General features: G+C 38.9%; 1 protein-coding gene across 4 annotated transcripts in view; it reads right to left on the reverse strand.

Moving 5' to 3' along the window:
* Positions 1-3193: 3193 nt before the first annotated feature.
* The window catches only part of SEC24B (SEC24 homolog B, COPII coat complex component), a 92518-nt gene continuing 76465 nt past the window's right edge, over positions 3194-19246 (reverse strand). For all 4 annotated transcript variants that reach the window (XM_084872195.1, XM_084872197.1, XM_084872196.1 and 1 more), the window contains 10 exons: positions 15175-15298; positions 14629-14787; positions 13842-14015; positions 12667-12777; positions 10506-10681; positions 9276-9413; positions 8413-8517; positions 7521-7613; positions 4296-4399; positions 3194-4057 (listed from right to left, as the gene is read on the reverse strand). In XM_084872195.1, coding sequence (XP_084728321.1) covers positions 3943-4057; positions 4296-4399; positions 7521-7613; positions 8413-8517; positions 9276-9413; positions 10506-10681; positions 12667-12777; positions 13842-14015; positions 14629-14787; positions 15175-15298 — 1299 coding nt within the window. In that variant the 3' untranslated portion in view covers positions 3194-3942. The remainder of the gene's footprint in view (positions 4058-4295; positions 4400-7520; positions 7614-8412; positions 8518-9275; positions 9414-10505; positions 10682-12666; positions 12778-13841; positions 14016-14628; positions 14788-15174; positions 15299-19246) is intronic.

Below are 19246 nucleotides of genomic sequence, written 5' to 3' on the forward strand. Positions count from 1 at the left end.
TGACACCCTTGGTCATGTTCTGTGCATGACTGCAGATAGGGCGAGCCACGGCCAGCTCCTCTCCATTTCCCTACCATTTGTCAGCCCGGAGCCTCTTGTTCTTGCCAAGGAGACTGAGCTCTGCATTGATGTGGTTAGAGTCCCTCTGCAGGGTGCCTCTGGGCCCTTCACAGAAACTGTGTGTCCCCTAGAGCGATGTCCATGTTTTCTGGGATACCCACAGTCCAACTGTCTTCATCCTCACAGTAGATGCGGCAAAGAGCACCTGGGATACTCTTTTAAAATATGTACCTTCTTTGGTCAACCCCCTACCTGGAAATGTTCATCCCCTTTCCACAATCAACGCTGAGAACTGCGGTCTTGGATGACAATTACAGATAATCGAAAGCAGGCTCACAGGCCTCCTGGTAAGCATGCCCCTTCTGCTCACTCAGCTTCACAAATGATTGGAGGCTTGTCCCATGGGCAGCAATGAGAATGATTGCCCTGAACCCCTCAGGATTAATCTCATCATTCCCATGTTCCGGTGAAGTCAGTCTCCACGTACTCTGCAACGCTCTTGTTTGCAGACACTAACTCTCTTGCAAACCTTTCAAGGGTGGCTGTGTGTGTGTGTTTAATGTCATTATATACATAAATGTTTTCTTTTAAAAAATATTTTTATTGATTTCAGAGAGGAAGGAAGAGGGAAAGAAACATCAGTGATGAGGATCACTGACTGGCTGCCTCCTGCATACTCCACATTGGGAATCAAGCATGGTGCCCTGACCAGGAATCAAACTGTGATCTCCTGGTTGATAGGCTGATGCTCAACCAACTGAGCCATGCCAGCCAGGCTAGGGTGGCTGTGTTCGATATCAGACTCCAGGCAGGCATCCCTCTGGTCATCTGTAGACATCCACACTATTTTTTCCTTGCCTACCTCCGGTTCTGAGCCAGTGTCACTGGGCCACATAATATCCCATCCCCATAGGCCCATATACACAGGCCCCATAGGCTCTCAGTGCTGCTACTCTCCAGTCATTTTTCCTGGCAATTTTAATGGCCAAAGAAATGACCCAGCTAAAATCCTTATTCTAAATTCTGACCTCCTCACCTCCAGACATCTTTTATAACACTTCAACTATCCACTCCCAGACATCCCCTAGATCTCATAATTATCAGTATCTAAATTTCCTCAAAACCTCACTTTCCAGCATCCCATATCCTGAGATCCAGTGCTTGAGCTTTTTGACCTCAACAGGACCTCTAAACTATTAAGCCCGCCCATTTTCTCTATTCATCACTTATTTTAAGTACCTTTCGCTTAAATGAGTCATTCCCTTGCTCCTCAGTTTTTTGTAGCAACCTTGCTTACATCAACTCTGCACTCAGCAGCTGAATGTGGCTGGAGACAAGAGACACAGCTATGCTAACTGGCTTCACTTTTAAGTCCATGACTCATACCCCAAGATAGGCCCTCAGTGCTGCTTAACAATCAGAATTCATGCCACTCATCAGTCCAATGTCTCCCTCTCCTAGGAGACCATTGCTCAGGGGACAACTCCGCCTTTTTCACAGAGAAAACAAGAGCAGCCAGAGGCACCTTGCACATTCACCTGCCACAAATCCCTGTACTTGGATGGCTCTCTTTCAGATACCCACGTGGTTTTAGGCCCTGCTCGACTGCCACCTTCTCAGAGGACATTCTCTGGTTACTATTAAAATAAAGTATTCTTGATTCCCTTTACCCAGCTTTGTCTGCACAGCATTCATCACACTTGACATACATAAACGTATTGTTTTCCCCAGTACTCACCACCCTCGCTCTATAGTAGGGGTGTCGAACTCAATCAGAGAAGGGGCCAAAATCTAAAATCCAGCCTAAATCGCGGGCCGAATGGCTTACTGAACAGTCATAAACTGACAATGTCATAAACTGACAGCGGAGTGCAGTGATGACAGCGCGGTGCGGGCCACATTGCAAGGCCTGGCGGGCTGGATTTGGCCCGCGGGCCTTGTGTTTGACACATGTGCTCTATAGTATAAGCACTGAGAAAGTGGAATTTTTATCTGTCTTAAGCCTGGAACAATATCTGACAAGTATTAAGTGCTTATAAATATCTGTGGAATGACAAACAAAATATCCAAAGAAAAAAGATTTTTATCTTTCTTAAAATAGAAATATGACACTTTTCATTATAAAATTACAATATTTAGTTGCCCTTACAGTGCTACAGTTTTTTCTAATGTTCAGTAAGATTCTCCCTTGCTAGAGGCAGAGTGGTATGGGAACAAGTACAGTCCTGGTGGAGGCAGAAGTGGGGTGGGTGGGGAGAATATCTGGCTTTTACTCTTAGCTCTATCACTAATTGGTAATGTCATTTAGGGAGAGTCATTTTACCTCTCAGTTGCCTGAGGGAATGGGAGATAGTACTTTTATTTCATCCACTAAGCACAAAACCCATAAAAATCATTCACCACACACATCAACAGCATTTTTTTCTTCCAAAGTTCATTGATGGAACTTTCAAATGTATAAAATAAAATTCCATCCCACAAAATAATATCGAGCATTTTCAGTTTTTACAGTAACTAAGCAATTAGTAAATGATTTTTTCCCCCAGCAGAATAGAATCTCTCTGAAAATTCAAGATGGTAATCTTAAAGTCAATGAAATAGGATACTCACATGTTATGAAAATTTTCTTTTTTTTCTTTTTAAAAAATATATTTTATTGATTTTGTACAGAGAGGGAGAGAGATAGAGAGTTAGAAACATCGATGAGAGAGAGTCATTGATCTGCTGCCTCTTGCATACCCCCTACTGGGGATATGCCCGCAACCAAGGTACATGCCCTTGACCGGAATCGAACCCAGGACCTTTCAGTCCCCAAGCCGACGCTCTATCCATTGAGCCAAACCGGTTTCGGCAAAATTTTCTTGATATAAATTTGTAGAAAAAAATATCTCTAATTTAATTGAGGCAAATTAAGATTATACTTAATCAATAACTAAGTATTTTGAGAGTATCATTCCTTTTCAGAATATAAACAAAGTACTTGGTAAGGTGTTCAAATGAATAAAACTTACTGATTCAGTATCATTCCATTTCCCCCAAGTAGTAAATTCAGTTTATCCTATGTGTAAAAACAAAATAAAACTAAAAACTCACCCACTTCCCTCCCCTCACAAAAAAAACACCAAACATACTGTCAAGCAAAATATTTTTAATTAGTAGGCTGATCATAAATAAATCCACATAAAAGATTTAACAGAATTACAAAGAGTTTGTGTTCCTTCTGTGGACTCAATTCATAATACGCATAAGTCAACCTCATTCTCTAACTGCGACAAAAGAGTTGTCATCCAACAATGCAGCACAGTTGTAGCAATTCATATTCTGTAGTTACATTTTTACACTTTCTTTACAAATGTAACATTTATGTACATTATGTATATATTGTTCTATAGTTCATGTACTGAAACTCTTATTGTTTTTACAGGGAAAATATTGAATTCATTTAATGAATACGAATCATTCCTTGTTAAAAATTCATATAAATAACATGGTGCCCACTGCCTTTTGGCATTTCTTGTCAGAGTTCCAGTCCAGAAATGTCATATTAACTCTAAGAAAAAAAGTTATCTAATTTTACATTGTGACCTATCATCCACATTAGCTAAATGAATGTGCTGGCTTGCAATGAACAGAGCATTGAACTGCTGCACTACTGGAAATATGTGGAAACCAACTCAAAAGATACCTGGTGAAACAGCACCGTCATTACCGTTAGTTCAGGCTGAGGCAATCTGCCAGCTTCTTGCTTCCTCTTTATCTTTTGCCTCAGACAGGGTGCTATGCTATGCATTGTGTCTTGTAACAACAAATGCCTTCATCTCAAATTTCCAATGGGCTTCTCCAGCAGATTAGGCTTTATCTAATTTTTCTTTTGATTCCACTTCACTTACAAATCTGTTGCTGAATGTGAAGCAAAAATTCATAGTAAGAGAATGCAGCCTCTGTCCGGTCTTCAATCAAATGTTGGAAAAACTCTGTTTTGGCAGGACTCTCATCTCTGAAAAAGAGAAAAGAGTATTAACCTACAGATCCATATTATTAACAATAATTATACATTTGAAAAATCAATGGTAGGGACTTTAGAAAAATGAAACATAAAGAATAGTATTCAAATAACAACATTCTACCACTATATTACAGTTTGATAATATTTTAAATTTGCTTTGAAGACAAGCAATTTTTCATAAATTGCATAGGACAAGACAATTTTATAGTTAAGTTATAGAAGTACTTACTTTACCACGTAAAGGACTGGGCTTAATGGTCTGCTGTCTCTAAGCCAAGTTATAAAGGATATGGTTCTTTCCGATAAAAGTGTATCTAGCTCTGGAAGATGTGTCTGGTGACAGAAATATAATTAGGAAATTACTTCCTTTCTCACAGACTTCAGTACTATTAGCACTAAATCATGATTCCCACCACTACCAATCAACTGCCAGCACTCCATTCCCAGTCCCAACAGGAGCAACCAAACAAAGGAAACTTAAATTGTTGGCAAGTTTGTTTATATATTTCTGGGTAAGTCATTAAAAAATGCTTAATAATACAATACTGACATTTTACGTGTATGTTAAGACCCAAAAAGTCTATTCTTTTGTATATGTGAGTTTTCCCCGCAAAGTGAACTTAATAATGCACTAAAAAATTCAAAGTATATAGTATGTAAAATATTTAAATAGAAAAGTTTGGGTTAGCTATATTTGTAATTTATGTAAACATTTAAAAAGTAAAAGAATAGAAAACATTTGCTTTAATATGAATTTCCCCAAACATTTATATTTAATGCCACAAGCATGTTTGTACAAAAATATATTTTTATGAATAAATCTATGGGAAATATTCTTTTTTTTTTTTTTTTAATATATTTTATTGATTTTTTTACAGAGAGGAAGGGAGAGAGAGAGAGAGCCAGAAATGTCGATGAGAGAGAGTCATCAATCAGCTGCCTCTTGCACACCTCCTACTGGGGATATGCCTGCAACCAAGGTACATGCCCTTGACTGGAATCAAACCCAGGACCTTTTAGTCCGCAGACCGACGCTCTACCACTGAGCCAAACCGGTTTCGGCAGGGGAAATATTCTTTGGAGAAGAAAAATTTACTATATTATAAACTGTGTGATTTTAATTTTAACAAATATTGCCAAATACTCCCCCAAAATATGTAAAATATACACTAAAATGTACAGTTTTTGATAGGACTGTTTAACTATTGTATATCCCCTGCACTATTGCCTATTATTAAACTTAAAAATCTTTGCCTATCTGGTAAAAAAAAAAAAAAAAATGCTATACTGTTATTTTATTTTTTTAACTAGAGGCCTGGTGCACAAAATTCATGCTGTGTGTGTGTGTGTGTGTGTGTGTGTGTGTGTCCCTCAGCCCAGCCTGCACCCTCTCCAATCTGGGACATCCCTCTCACAATCTAGGACTGCTGGCTCCCAACTGCTCACCTGCCTCTGTCTGATTGCCTCAACCGCTTCTGCCTGCCAGCCTGATCACCCCTAACCACTCCCCTGCCAGCCTGAACAATGCCTAACTGTTCCCCAGCTGGCCCGATTGTCCTTAACTACCCTCCCTTGCCAGCATAGTCCCCCCTAACAGCCCTCCCCTGCAGGCCTGGTCCCCCCCAACTGCCTTCCCCTGCAGACCTGGTCTCTTTCAACTGCCCTCCCTGCTGGTCCGGTCACCCTGAACTGCCTTCCCCTGTTGGCCTGGTCACCGCTAACTGTCCTCCCTTGCAGGCCTGGTCCCCCTGCCCCCCAACTGCCCTCCCTTGCTGGCCTGGTCTCTCCCAACTGTCCTCCTCTGCAGGCACTTGTGGCCGCCATCTGTGTCCACATGGGGGTGGCCATCTTGTATCTTGGAGTGATGGTCAATTTGCATATTACTTTTATTAGGCAGGATTAACCTTTACTACATTCTATTTTTCAGGAATTAGATTTTTTTTTTTAGTTCTTTCTTTCCTTGACCCCCCTCCCCCCTTTTTAATTAAGGTATTATATGTGTACATATCTTACCATTGTCCCCCCCCACCCCACTCCCATACATGCCCTCACCCCCCAGTGTTTGCATCCATTGGTTATGCTTATATGCATGCATACAAGTCCTTCAGTTGATCTCTTATCTCCCCCTCCTCTCCCTCACATTCCTGCTGTAATTTGACAGTCTGTTTGATGCTTTACTGACTCTCTATCTATCTTTTTGTTCATCGTATTATAATGCTCCTTATTATCCATAAATGAGTGAGGTCATGTTGTATTTTTCTTTCACTGACTGGTTTATTTCACTTAGCATAATGCTGTCCATTTATGAATTCTGTTTACTATGCTGGTATCATAGTGTTTAAATATCTACAGATTTAAAATAATGTTTACTATCCTATTTAGTGAGATTTATTTTTCATATGCTTTCCCCCGCCACTATTATTCTTTTTTAAAAACATTTCCTTATTCTCATTTTTGAGTCAAATGACAGCAGAAAATGATAAAAATTATACTGACATTATATTAATTTCAGGAAAAATGACATATTTACAATATCAAAGAATAAGGTAGACCTTTGTGTTTTTTTTAAATCCTCACCTGAGTATATGTTCAGAGATAGGAAGTTGGGGGAGAGGGGTGTCTGTCTGTGCGTGCGTGCGTGCGTGCGTGTATGTGTGCTTCCTAACCAGGGATCCAACTTGCAACCTAGATATGTGCCCTGACTAGAAATTGAACCCACAACCTTTTGGTGTACGGAATGATGCTCCAACCAAGGTAGGGGCAAGGTAGACCTTTTCAATTAATTAAATGTAGAGAACTGATTTCATGATGATATTTCTTTGGTATTGGTTAACACATACACAGTAAAGGCCAAACGAAAAATGTTATCAGCAAAATAATTTATATCAGAAGGAAAAGTTGTTGGAAAACTGTGTGTCAGTTCCTCAAGAAGTAAACACAGCGCTAGCTGGTTTGGCTCAGCAGATAGAATGTCAGCCTGAGGACTGGAGGGTCCTGGGTTTGATTCCAGTCAAGGGCACATGCCCAGGTTGCAAGCTCGACCCTCAGTGGGGGACATGCAGGGAGCGGCCAATCAGTGATTCTCTCTCATCATTGATGCTTCTATCTCTCATCTCTCTCTCTCTTCCTCTCTGAAATTTATATACATGGTAGTCATATGGTAAACTCTGATTCCATTTATGTGAAATGTTCAGAACAGGCAAATCCACAGATACAGAAAGGAAATTAGTGGTTGATGGGAAAGAAGGGGAGAATTGGGAGATATGGGTTTCTTTTTGGGACTCTGAAATTAGATCTTGGAGATAATTGTACAACATTATGAATTTAACTAAAAACTAATGAACTGCATACTTTAAATGGTTAAAACTGTGAATCTTACATATATTTTATCTCAATAAAAAACATTTCAAGCAAACAAGCACATACAAAACAAGCTGTATAAAATCCCACTGACCATTTTCTGTGGTATTGATGCAAAATTAGGATACCCAAGCACATCCTCGATGAAGGTGTTGTCACAGCTTTTTCCAACCCAAATGTAAAAAACCTAAAGACAAAAACCACGATATTAAAATTCCTTAATCAGAAACACATTATTTTATTTTCTCAAAATTATCCAGAATAAAAGAGGTAAAATATTTCAAATAAAGTAGAAACATAAAAGTAAAAAGGAAATATAATTGGTACAGTTAGAATCTACATCTAGGAATCTTAAAAAGTATTTCCTATCTTTTTTGCTTAAATTTCAAAGCTTCCCATAAAACATATCTTACTTTCTCTCTTCCTCCCCCCTCCCATATGAATGTAATGTTTTAACCAGGATAACTGGCTCACAATATTTCCTTTCCACTATTTCAGTGACTATTATTTTCACTAATGTGCTCTCCCATCCCCCCTTCTATGGCTACTGGAATCCTTTTCCTGCTCATAAGGTCTCACTTATGAAGCCAACTTGACCATTCTAACACCCTTCACCACAACTCTGCCCAGTGACTTCTCCTGAACTAATCATTAATGGCGTTTCTGACAATGGATATAAATTATACTAGACAAATTCGAGGCCCCTTTGAATTTTATGAGTTTAATGATAAAATCCTTGAAAACAGGAACTTTGTTCTGTATCAAATATATATAATCTAGGACAGTAAATAATCCATGGTAACATTTATTAATTTATAATAAAACAATATCCAACTAGAAAAGTCTCACATATATTGACCTCTTGTGCCAGTTACAATGTATTGCCTCTCAGCTCCTAATCTACCTTTCACTGACTAATCTGCAGAGGCCCTGTGTTTCTCCTTTTGTTGGAACAGTGATAGGCTTTGTCAGGAGAAGATGCTTACACAGCCACAGTCCATAAGGAAAGCACCTTCTCTTGTCAGCTTCTCTGCAGACAATTTTTGAATAGGTGGCTGAGGTACGACCCTGTCATTAACATGTATTGCACCCTGCAACAAAAACAGACGGAATGTGAATGAGCTGACATTGCTATCAGCACAGTTTGGAAACTAATGTCACCAACTCCTCATGAAATATTGAAAATAACACCCGAGGATTTTGTAGGATGCAAAAAATTATTGATACTTAAAAATTACCTTGATTGTAGAATAAAGACATTCAGATGCATTCAAATTAATAAGAAACACAAATACATGAAACAATCTCTCCATTTTCTTCCATTTGGGGAACAGGATATATTAAATGTATGACTATTAAATCTGCAGCAAAGCAAGTTACTTTTTTACATTTCTTTATAAACATAATACAATACAGAGAAGGTTCCAAAGAGTTTTAATACAAGGAAGAAAACACACACCACATATTTGCATATTAAAAACACTGATGGATATCAGATCCAGTTTACAATATAATAAAAAATTGCACTCTGATCATATTAGAAATAGTCAATATCTATAAAATATATACAGAAATGTCCAGTCTACAACTTGGCTTTATAATAAATATTATAAGCAATCCCACAAGGAAGATTACTTCCCACATGAAACTATTTTTGAAAACTCCATAATCACAGATAATACTTGATTATTCAATCAAATCCTAAGTGTCATTATTTAATGCATTAATACCAGAAGGGAAAAATGAATTTAAAAATTGTTAATAAAGGCATTGCTATCTTACCAACAGAATCAAGGCATTCAAATATATTTAAATTTAAAAACTTCAAATGTACTAAAAGAAATCATACCTCATCCATCAATCTGTCTATCCTGTATAAATTGGGATGAATCATTTTCATTAGGTGAACAAGTGGCTGACACTTTATCTGACACATGGCATACACACGATCATCCAGGCGTGTACTTGTACCAGTTCTAAATGCTTTCTACATTAAAAAAAAAAAAAAAAAAAAAGACAAAAATTTCAAATAAAACATAAATATAATAAATATTAAAACAAACAAACAAACAAACAATATATACCATCGTCATGGAAAAAGCATGGCCTTCAAATCAGACAAACCGAGATTCTATTTTCAGCTCCGACATTTATTTATTTATTTATTTTTAAAAATATATTTTATTGATTTTTTACAGAGAGGAAGGGAGAGAGATAGAGAGATAGAGAGCTAGAAACGTCGATGAGAGAGAAACAGCGACCAGCTGCCTCCTGTACGCCCCCTACTGGGGATGTGCCCGCAACCAAGGTACATGCACCTGACTGGAATCGAACCTGGGACCTTTCAGTTCGCAGACCGACGCTCTACCCCTGAGCCTAACCGGTTTCAGCTCAGCTCCAACATTTAATAGAAAGGTATGTGAGCAAGTTACTTAGCTTCTCAAAACTATGTTGTCATCATCACCTCTCTCAGTTGCTGTAAGTTAAGAGGATATGTATCTATCACCAATTATGTTGCCTGGAAAGATGTTCAATGAGTATTAATCTTTCCCTGAGTCTCTGTCCAGAAGCATACACGAAGAGTAACCATAAGCACACCATTAGGCAGGCTGCTTTCACATATTGAAGAGTAAAGGCATGGGGTCTCACAACAGTCATCATGTATCTCTATACCTCGACTTTCCAGTGATCTTTTCCTGTTCTTCTAGACTTTTCCAATGGTAAACTACATAATCCTCTAACTAAATATTTTTTTAACCCAGAAACCTAGATTTCATTTCTTCACTTATGTATTGAGAATATTATTATTTTTTAGATGTTTCCTCATGGTTTATCTCCTCAGTCATTGTCCATAAGACTCTGAGAAGCTGTAGGAATATGCAGGAGCAGACTCAAGGCCCGGCTTTCTCTGCAACGCTGTGGAAAGGGATTGTACATCAATGGGCAAAGCCCTGTGCTCCCCTACGCCACCTGGACAGAGCCCTGGGGAGAGAGATTTCCCGGAGATATCCACGTTGGATATGTATCAAGAAATTTTAAAGGATTTCTTAAATGTAATATTGTATAGAGAACTAGCTACCTGTTTGAGAAGGGCCAAAACATAGAGAGGAAACAACTTGAGCGAGCTGGGTGCAATCAACACAGAGTGCTGTATATTTGAGACAGTGGAACTGTATGCAGACAATGAATCCACCACAGCATTCACTAAGGCATCTCTTGCATCTGAGAGGCTTGTTGAAATGGATCGATCCACAGCTAGAAAGCAACAAAAAGGTTTTTAACCATTAGATTTCAATGAATGCTATCAGAGATAAGACTTACATGCATTATTTAAGAAACCAATAAAAATTCAATTTCTAGTATAAAAAAATACATTTACCTGCTCACCCATTAAAAAACTGTTTTAATTAAATTTATTGGGGTGACATTGCTCATTACCCAATTTTTCTGAACTAAATTTGATAATCAAAATAAATCTAAATTGTTTTGGACCTTTTTGTTTTAATAGTTTTAAGCTTAAAAATACAAAGCCACTACTGGTACTGGAAAACATGTATTATTCATCTACTTTAAGAAAACTCTGGGGATATTTTCATTATTTAAATAGAAGTTACACGTATAAAGTATTTTTTTTTTTTTCTGGCCAAACAATGTAAGTTCTAATAAAAAAGAAAGAATTGGAAAACAAACAAACAATGGTAAGTTCTGCAATCTGAGTTATCCCTGGTGATCCTCTGAAATCTCTGCTGAAGCATTCCCAGGTAAACAAAAGAGAGGACTAACTGAACACAGGACATTATGCAGACACTGAAAAGCCAGATGTTAGCGTGAAATTCCAAGAACATATTTTATTAAAATAGAGATAACCTATACATATGCCCAAGTATTAAAAATAAAATTCATGGGCAATAATCATGTCATTTTATATCTAAATCCATCTAAAATATAATTTCATTAAAAACAAAACACTAAGTGTTATATTAATTCCCTAAAGAATTTAAAAAACTTATATACAGTAAAATTTACTATTTCCAGTATAACTCAATGGTGGTTATGTCAAACGTATAACCATGCAATCATTACCACAATCAAGATACACAACAGTGCCATCATCACCGCAGAATATCTCCTTGTAGTAAGATGCTCCCCTGCCCCAACCCTGAAAAATCATAGGGATGAAAAGTCATCTAAATGGAAGCACATGTAGGTAGTGGTTGTTTTTGTTTGTTTGTTTTTAATCCTCACCTGAGGATATTTTTTCCATTTGATTTTTTTTTTTTTTTTTTTTTAAAGAAAGAATGGAAGGGAGAGGGCAAGAGAGAGAAACACATCAATTGGTTGCTTCCTGCATGACCCTGATGTGAAAGAGACACATCATTTGGTTGCCTTCCGCATGGGCTGGGAGCCTGAAACCAAGGCCCTTCACCAGAATTGAACCTGGGACCTTTCAGTCGCCAGGCTGATACTCTATTCACTGAGCCAAACAGGCTAGGGCTGTAGGTAGCATTTTGAGACTAGATTCTTTTATTTAGCATAATGCCTATGAAAGTCATTCATTTTGTTCATGTATCAATAGTTCTTTATTCTTGAATGATATTCCATTGTATGAATGTATTACAGCTTGTTCATATATTCACTAGCTGAAGGAAATTTAGGTTGTCACCAACTTTAAATGATTATTAATCCTCAAAAGATTTTTAAACCAAAGAATTAATAATAAATATAAGAACCATCCAATTTACATTGCTGTACATGAAAACAGAAAAGTTACACGTATAAAGTATTTTTTTTTTCAGAGAAGTTACATGTATAAAGTATTTTTTTTTCTGGCCAAACAATGTAAGTTCTAATAAAAAAAGAAAGAATTGGAAAACAAACAAACAATGGTAAGTTCTGCAATCTGAGTTATCCCTGGTGATCCTCTGAAATCTCTGCTGAAGTTACGAGTATAAAGTATTTTTTTTTCTGGCCAAACAATGTAAGTTCTAATAAAAAAGAAAGAATTGGAAAACAAACAATGGTAAGTTCTGCAATCTGAATTATCCCTGGTGATCCTCTGAAATCTCTGCTGAAGCATTCCCAGGTAAACAAAAGAGAGGACTAACTGAACACAGGATATTATACAGACACTGAAAAGCCAGTGTCTTTTAAAATAAGGGATCTCTAGGGAAAAAATTTCCAAGCTTCAGTTTTTAGAATAGAAAAATGCATTACACCTGTTCCCTCACTGTTTTACTCACCCATGTTTGCCAGAAGACAGATGGCAGCTTGTACATCCACTCCTGCATATACATCTGCTAGTGAACTTACCACTGGTAAACAAAGTGTATGCACTCTAATTCTCCGTTCACCTAAACAAAGTGATGAACAAATGTCATTGCAAAATATTTTTTAAAAAAGAAAGAAACAAAAATTATTCAAGGTATTGTTTTGATTAAATCTTCAACAGGATATTGAAATATAAAAATATAGTGAATGTGTTTTAAAGAAAATTAAACACTTTCTAAATCTGAAGGTATACAATGAACACATACTACATTTTGAATAAAGCTTTAACATTACATTTTAGTTTTTATTTTAATGCTAGAGGCCTGGTGCATGGATTCATGGACAGTGGGGCCCCTTGACCTGGCCTGTGCCTTCTTGCAATCTGAGACCCCTTGGGGGATGTCAGACTGCTGGTTTCAGCCTGATCTATCGTAGGCCAGACCGAGGGACCCCACTGGTGCATGAATCCATGCAAGTGGGCCTCTAGGATGCATATAACATCTTTGTTTAATCTCGTCCTGCTTTTCCCCTTCCCACTTTCCCTCTGAGATTCATCAGACTATTCCATACTTCCATGCTGTGTGTTGAGCGCCTGCCCCCTGGTGGTCAGACGACGTCATAGCTACCAGTCAAATGGTGGCTTAGACTTTTATTTTATTTATTATTAAAATATGTTTTATTGATTTTTTTACAGAGAGGAAGAGAAAGGGATAGTTAGAAACATCAATGAGAGAGAAACATCAGCTGCCTTCTGCAGGCCTTCTACTAGGGATGTGCTCACAACCCAGGTACATGCCCTTGACCGAAATCGAACCTGGGACCCTTCAGGTTGCAGGCCAACACTCTATCCACTGAGCCAAACTGATTAGGGCAAGGCTTTTATATATATAGATCATTCTTCTAAATTATATCCAACATAATAGCATGGTTTACCAGATATATATGATCCTGGGAATGTAAGTCAAAAAATATCATTTAAAGAATAAAAAAAGAGTTAAAAAACAAAACAAAACACAGAACATATGTTTGATTAGCTGATGCAAATCCTATCACTTTCCACTGTGTGTTCATTCTTTCTCCCCATCCTCACCACCATGTTAGAGGAGAATTATTGCTACAGGTTATATTTCATTTCTCCTAATGTTACCTTTGCTTGATGTATATAATAGGGCTGTTTGAAAGCATACTAAGGAAGTGTCCACCAAACTTTCTTCAATTGACAGCTGTACTGCAAATCCAGCATCTGGATTGATGTTGGCGAGGGACAACAAATCAGTGGATCGCACAAAGAAGTTTCCATGAAAAGTGTGCATTGAAAGGCCTAGAGAAGAGAAAACTTGTTGTAAAAGATGAAGCAATAGTAGTACATCTCCGGCTAAAGCTACTTTACAATGTAAAAAAAAAGTCTCTGATTTTGAATGAAAAGGATAACTGGGGACAGGATTGGAGTGTTAAGAGTTTCTAAAATACCAATTCAAAAGGACCAATGTAGGTTCCACAAAAGATCTAATCTAAAAGATTTTTAAAATAGGGGTTACTGTAAACTCCTTTAAGAATTAAAATAAGTGATCAGAATCCCTACTGAAAATATTCACATAAAACCAAGGTAATATACATTGAAGACTATTTAAATGATGATGAGGGCAAAGATAACTTTCACTTAAAATCTTCCCTAGTCCTCTAATTCTCTTTCTAACATCACCTCCAATATGAGCTTTCTCTTAGCTACTTTCTAATAAAGCAAGACATTATTTTTGCCCATTTCCAAATTACTGTAAAAATTGGTCAATGGTTATTCCACACACACACACACACACACACACACACAAAAAAATATATATATATATAGTCTTTCATGGACTATAGATAGTCACAGATACTCAATATATGAATGCTAATTTAATTATAAACCAGAGTTTTTTATAATGTCATACCTTTAGTACACCTTATTCTCATAACAGCTTCAAATCCAATTTTCCTTGTGAGATAACGTTTTAGTTCATTTTGTAACTTTTCTGCTTGTGAAGGATTGTGAGTAGAATGGAAAGATGGATAATAATAGATGCAGCCTGCTGAATACTTGGACATGCAAGCTTTAAAGAGAAATTTAAGAAGTATTTCATATTTGTCCAACAGGAGTATAAATTCTATATTATTTAGAAATCTAAGCCATAATGAGAAAACAAAAACTGTCAAAATAAAGATAATATGTAAATCTGAGAAAACACAAACATTTATAAAATATAACATATAAGGTTTATTTTTGAGGAGAATGGCAAATAAATTATATTTTAAAAACAAAGTATCAAAACATTTTATACTGGTATAATGCTTTAAAATTTACTGTTAATTTTCAGAAATATCATCTATGTAACTCACATGTCTCTCTCTCCAAAGTGTTGAGAATGCTTACTATAGAGTTTAGATTTAATTCATATGCTAAAACTGTATGTAAAGAGATAAACACAATGTCCCCTTACCTAGAGAAGAAAGATCCGAATATTGTGAACTTAAAAGGAAGAGATCCACTGCAGTCTGCTGCCCTGAGCAATCCAAAGCCAGCTTCTTATAAAAATCAGTTGCAGGGCCAAGATGTTGTACAACCTAAATCAACAAGTCACAAAGTAAGACTTCTGTTTCTATCTCTCTCTTATAATAAGAAGTGGTATCTTCACCACCATTACCCCACCCCCCAACAAACTAAAATTCGTTAACGTGTCTAGGCAGTTGGCACAGATTTTCTATAGTAATCCTATATAATAGAGGTAATATGCAAATTAACCCTCACATCCTCACAAGATGGCTGCCTACAACCAGGACAGCAGTGAGGTTACCGAGGGATGACCAAACGACTGAACAAGCAGGCTGCGTGAGGCGACCAGGCCAGCGAGGGGGAGAAAGGGGGGCAGTGAGGGGCAACCAGGAAGGCAGGGGGGTAGGCAGTGAGGGACCACCAGGATGGCAGAGGGAGCAGTTGGTGGTGACCAGATTGGCCGGGGTGGGGGAGGGGGACAGTTGAAGGTGACCAGGCTGGTGGGGGGCAGGGAAGAAGTGACCAGGCTGGTGGTGGGGCAGTTAGGGGTGACCGGGCCAGCAGGGGGTGCAATTGAGGGTGACCAGGTCAGCAGGGTGGGGCAGTTGGGGGAGATTAGGCTGGCAAGGGAGGGGCAGTGAGGGTTGGCTAGGCTGGCTAGGGCAGTTGGGGGTTACCAAGCCAGCAGGGGGAACAGTAAGGGGTAACCAGGCTGGCGGGGAAAGGGTTGTTAGGAGCGACTAGGCCAGCAGGGAGAGGGCAGTTGGGGGCAACCTGGTCGGCAGCAGGGGGAGCAGTTAGGGGCGATCAGGCCAGCAGTGGGGGGCAGTTAGGGGCAACCAGCAAGCAATTAGGAGCCAGCCGTCCAGGAATGTGAGAGGATGCAGGCTGGGCTAAAGGAACCCCTCCACCCCCATCCCACCGTGCATAAATTTCGTGCACGGGGCCTTTAGTCCTATAATAAAACCCTAATATGCAAAACAACCCAACAGCGGAATGACAGTCACTATGACATGCAATGACCCTCAGGGGGCAGAGGGAGGCGACAGGTGGTGTGGCGGAGGTGGGGCCAGTGAGCAGGCAGCACCAGGTTGCCTGCCAAGGCGGGTGCCAGTGTGAGCCCCACTGATTGCCTAACAGATGGCCCTGATTGCTGGTCAAGCCAAGGAGCCCTATCCTATATATTGTGAACAGTCTCTTAGATTTAAAAATTAAAACCTGGCAGGGCTACTCTAATACTGAAAGAAACAGGATGATGCAGTGATGACATGCATGAACTCTGGCTTGCATATTTTGTGGTTAGCCCTGATTCTAACACTTATAACTGTGACAAAGCCAATTACTTAACTTCTCTCTGCTTCTGTTTTTCCACCCATAAGATGGGAAAAATGGTACTACTGCCTTAGAAGCATCATGTTATGTAGCACTTTCTATAATCAGCGCAAAAAAATGTATTATAGCTGCCCATACAACAAGATCCCTTTCACCCGTACGAAAAATATGGTCAGTGGTGCATGCAGTGTCCCGGATTGTGAGAGGGATGTCCAACTGCTGGTTTAGGCCCGGCATCCTCGAGGGGATCCCAGATTGTGAGAGGGCACAGGCCGGGCTGAGGGACTCCCCACCGCCACTTACATGGCAGCATTGCTCGAGATTGTTTATATGTATTATTTAACCCTCATAATAACATATATCTCATTTTACAGATGAGGAAACTGAGGCAAAAAAAAGATTAAGTAACTTGACTAATTACATAGCTATTAATGGAAGATGCTAGAATATAAACGCAAGAAGTCTGGGCTCCAGACCGAGTGCTGTCAATCATTAATACATAGCAACAGGAGAGCATATTAGATTAGGGAAGGTTTTTCCTATAGGTAGGAGGACTATGGAACTGAGAAGGTGGCACTAGAGAAAGAGGTAAAAAAAAAAGTGCAAGAGGCAGGTTCCCAGTTCTTAATTACTACAATGCACTGCCTAACCAAGTGTTTCAATCTTCTCAGTTATACAGAGTGGTCAGTTATACAAAAGTAGGTTTACAACTGAGTACATAAAACAGTTTATTCTTGTATTATTATTTATTAATTATTGTATTATTTTCTATAGGAACTGTAAACCTACTGCTGTCCCACCCTGCAGTGTATGGTTTTTACATTAGTAGAGTTTACTCAGCTGTGAAGGAATATGTAAACCAGAACAGATATTTAATTTTTGAGTCCCAGGCAGACAGAAAATATCTCTAAAAGTTAAATGAGAAAAACACAGGAATGGGAGAATCCAAGATGGCTGCCCAGGTAAACACCTAGCCGCAGACACACACAATTTCAATAAAATACAACTAAAATATAAAATGGACAATACACAGAACTACAGGAAAGTTGACTGACTGGAAATTCTACAACGAGAAGGAGGAGAAAACCAGAAGGAAGCGCGGAGGAACTGGAAAAGCCTAAGGTACGGGGACACGTGACGTGCGGAGAGGACGGAGCCGGAGAGGAGGGAGGCTGAGTGCCTGGCTGGCGTTCCCTAGCAGGAAGGAGATAAAAGCTCCGACTATGCTGAAACCCAGACCTGACAGCGCTGAACCCCAGTTCTAGGCCAGACCCTGGGGACCCAGGCTCAAACAGAGGGAGCTGGGCTGTAAGGCGGAACCCCGGGGGAGCGGCGAAAGGAAGTCCCAGAGGCGCGCACATTGCCGCAGAGAAGGGACAGTCGTCTGTGCCGCAGGATTGCACTGGCGGGAAGGAGACAAAGACTCCGGATTGCTCTGAATGCCACCTCCAACTCCACTTCCAACTGAACTGAACCCCAATACCGGGCTCATTGGGGGAGAGACTAGACTGTTTGGTAGCAGGCGAAAATTGAGGGCACCTTTCTCTCAGAGGCGCTTGCAGTGAGTACTGAAGGACCCTGAGACCCAGAAGCCGCATAGGGCAGGGCTGACGGAAGCCAAGGCTGTAGGCTCCACCCTGAAACTCCGCCCCATCTGTAGCTGCGAAATGAGACAACGAAATAGGTCACAAACGAAAGAAATGGAGGACAAAAAGCGACTGGATATAGAGTTCAAATCTACGCTTATAAGGTTTTTCAAGAATTTCCTAGAAAAGATCAATAAGATCTGAGGATATGAAAAGAGATCAACTAGAATTAATAAGGAATCAACAAGAAATGATAAGGGATCAACAAGAAATGATAAGGGATCAACAAGAAATAAAGAATACATTGTCTGAAATAAAAAATATTATACAGAGTCCTAAAAACAGAATGGAAGATCGTAAGAATCAAGTCAAAGATTTGGAACATAAAGAGCCAGAAGACACTCCTCCACAGAACCTAGAAAGAAGGCAAGAGAATCCAGAAAATTGAAGATAATGTAAGAAACCTCTGGGACAACTTCAAGCGAACCAACATCAGAATTATGGGGGTCCCAGAAGATGAGAGAGCAAGATATCGAAAACATACTGAAAGAAATAGTGACAGAAAACTTCCCCCACCTGGTGAAAGAATTAGACTTACAAGTCCAGGAAGCGCACAGAACTCCAAACAAAAGGAATCCAAAGAGGACCACACCAAGACAAATCATAATTAAAATTCCAAGAGCAAAAGACAAAGAGAGAATATTAAAAGCAGCAAGAGTAAAGAAGGTAGTTACCTATAAAGGAGCACCTATACGATTGTCAGCTGACTTCTCAACAGAAACCATGCAGGCCAGACGGGAATGGCAAGAAATATTCAAGGTGATGAATAATAGTAAGAACCTACAGCCAAAGATAATCTATCCAGCAAAGCTATCACTCAGAATCAAAGGCCAGATAAAGAGCTTCACTAATAAAAAAAAGCTAAAGGAGTTCATCACCACCAAACCAGAATTATATGAATTGCTGAAGGGGGTTCTTTCAGAAGAGAAAATAAATAAAGATAAAAATTATGAACAACAAATATGTAACTATCAACAAGTGAACCTAAAAACCAAGGAAATTAAAAAAAAAATCTGATGAACAATATTAACTGGTGAATAT

This window comes from Pipistrellus hanaki, assembly GCF_964339955.1.
Source record: "Pipistrellus hanaki genome assembly, chromosome: 1".
NCBI classification, from domain to species: Eukaryota; Metazoa; Chordata; class Mammalia; order Chiroptera; family Vespertilionidae; genus Pipistrellus; species Pipistrellus hanaki.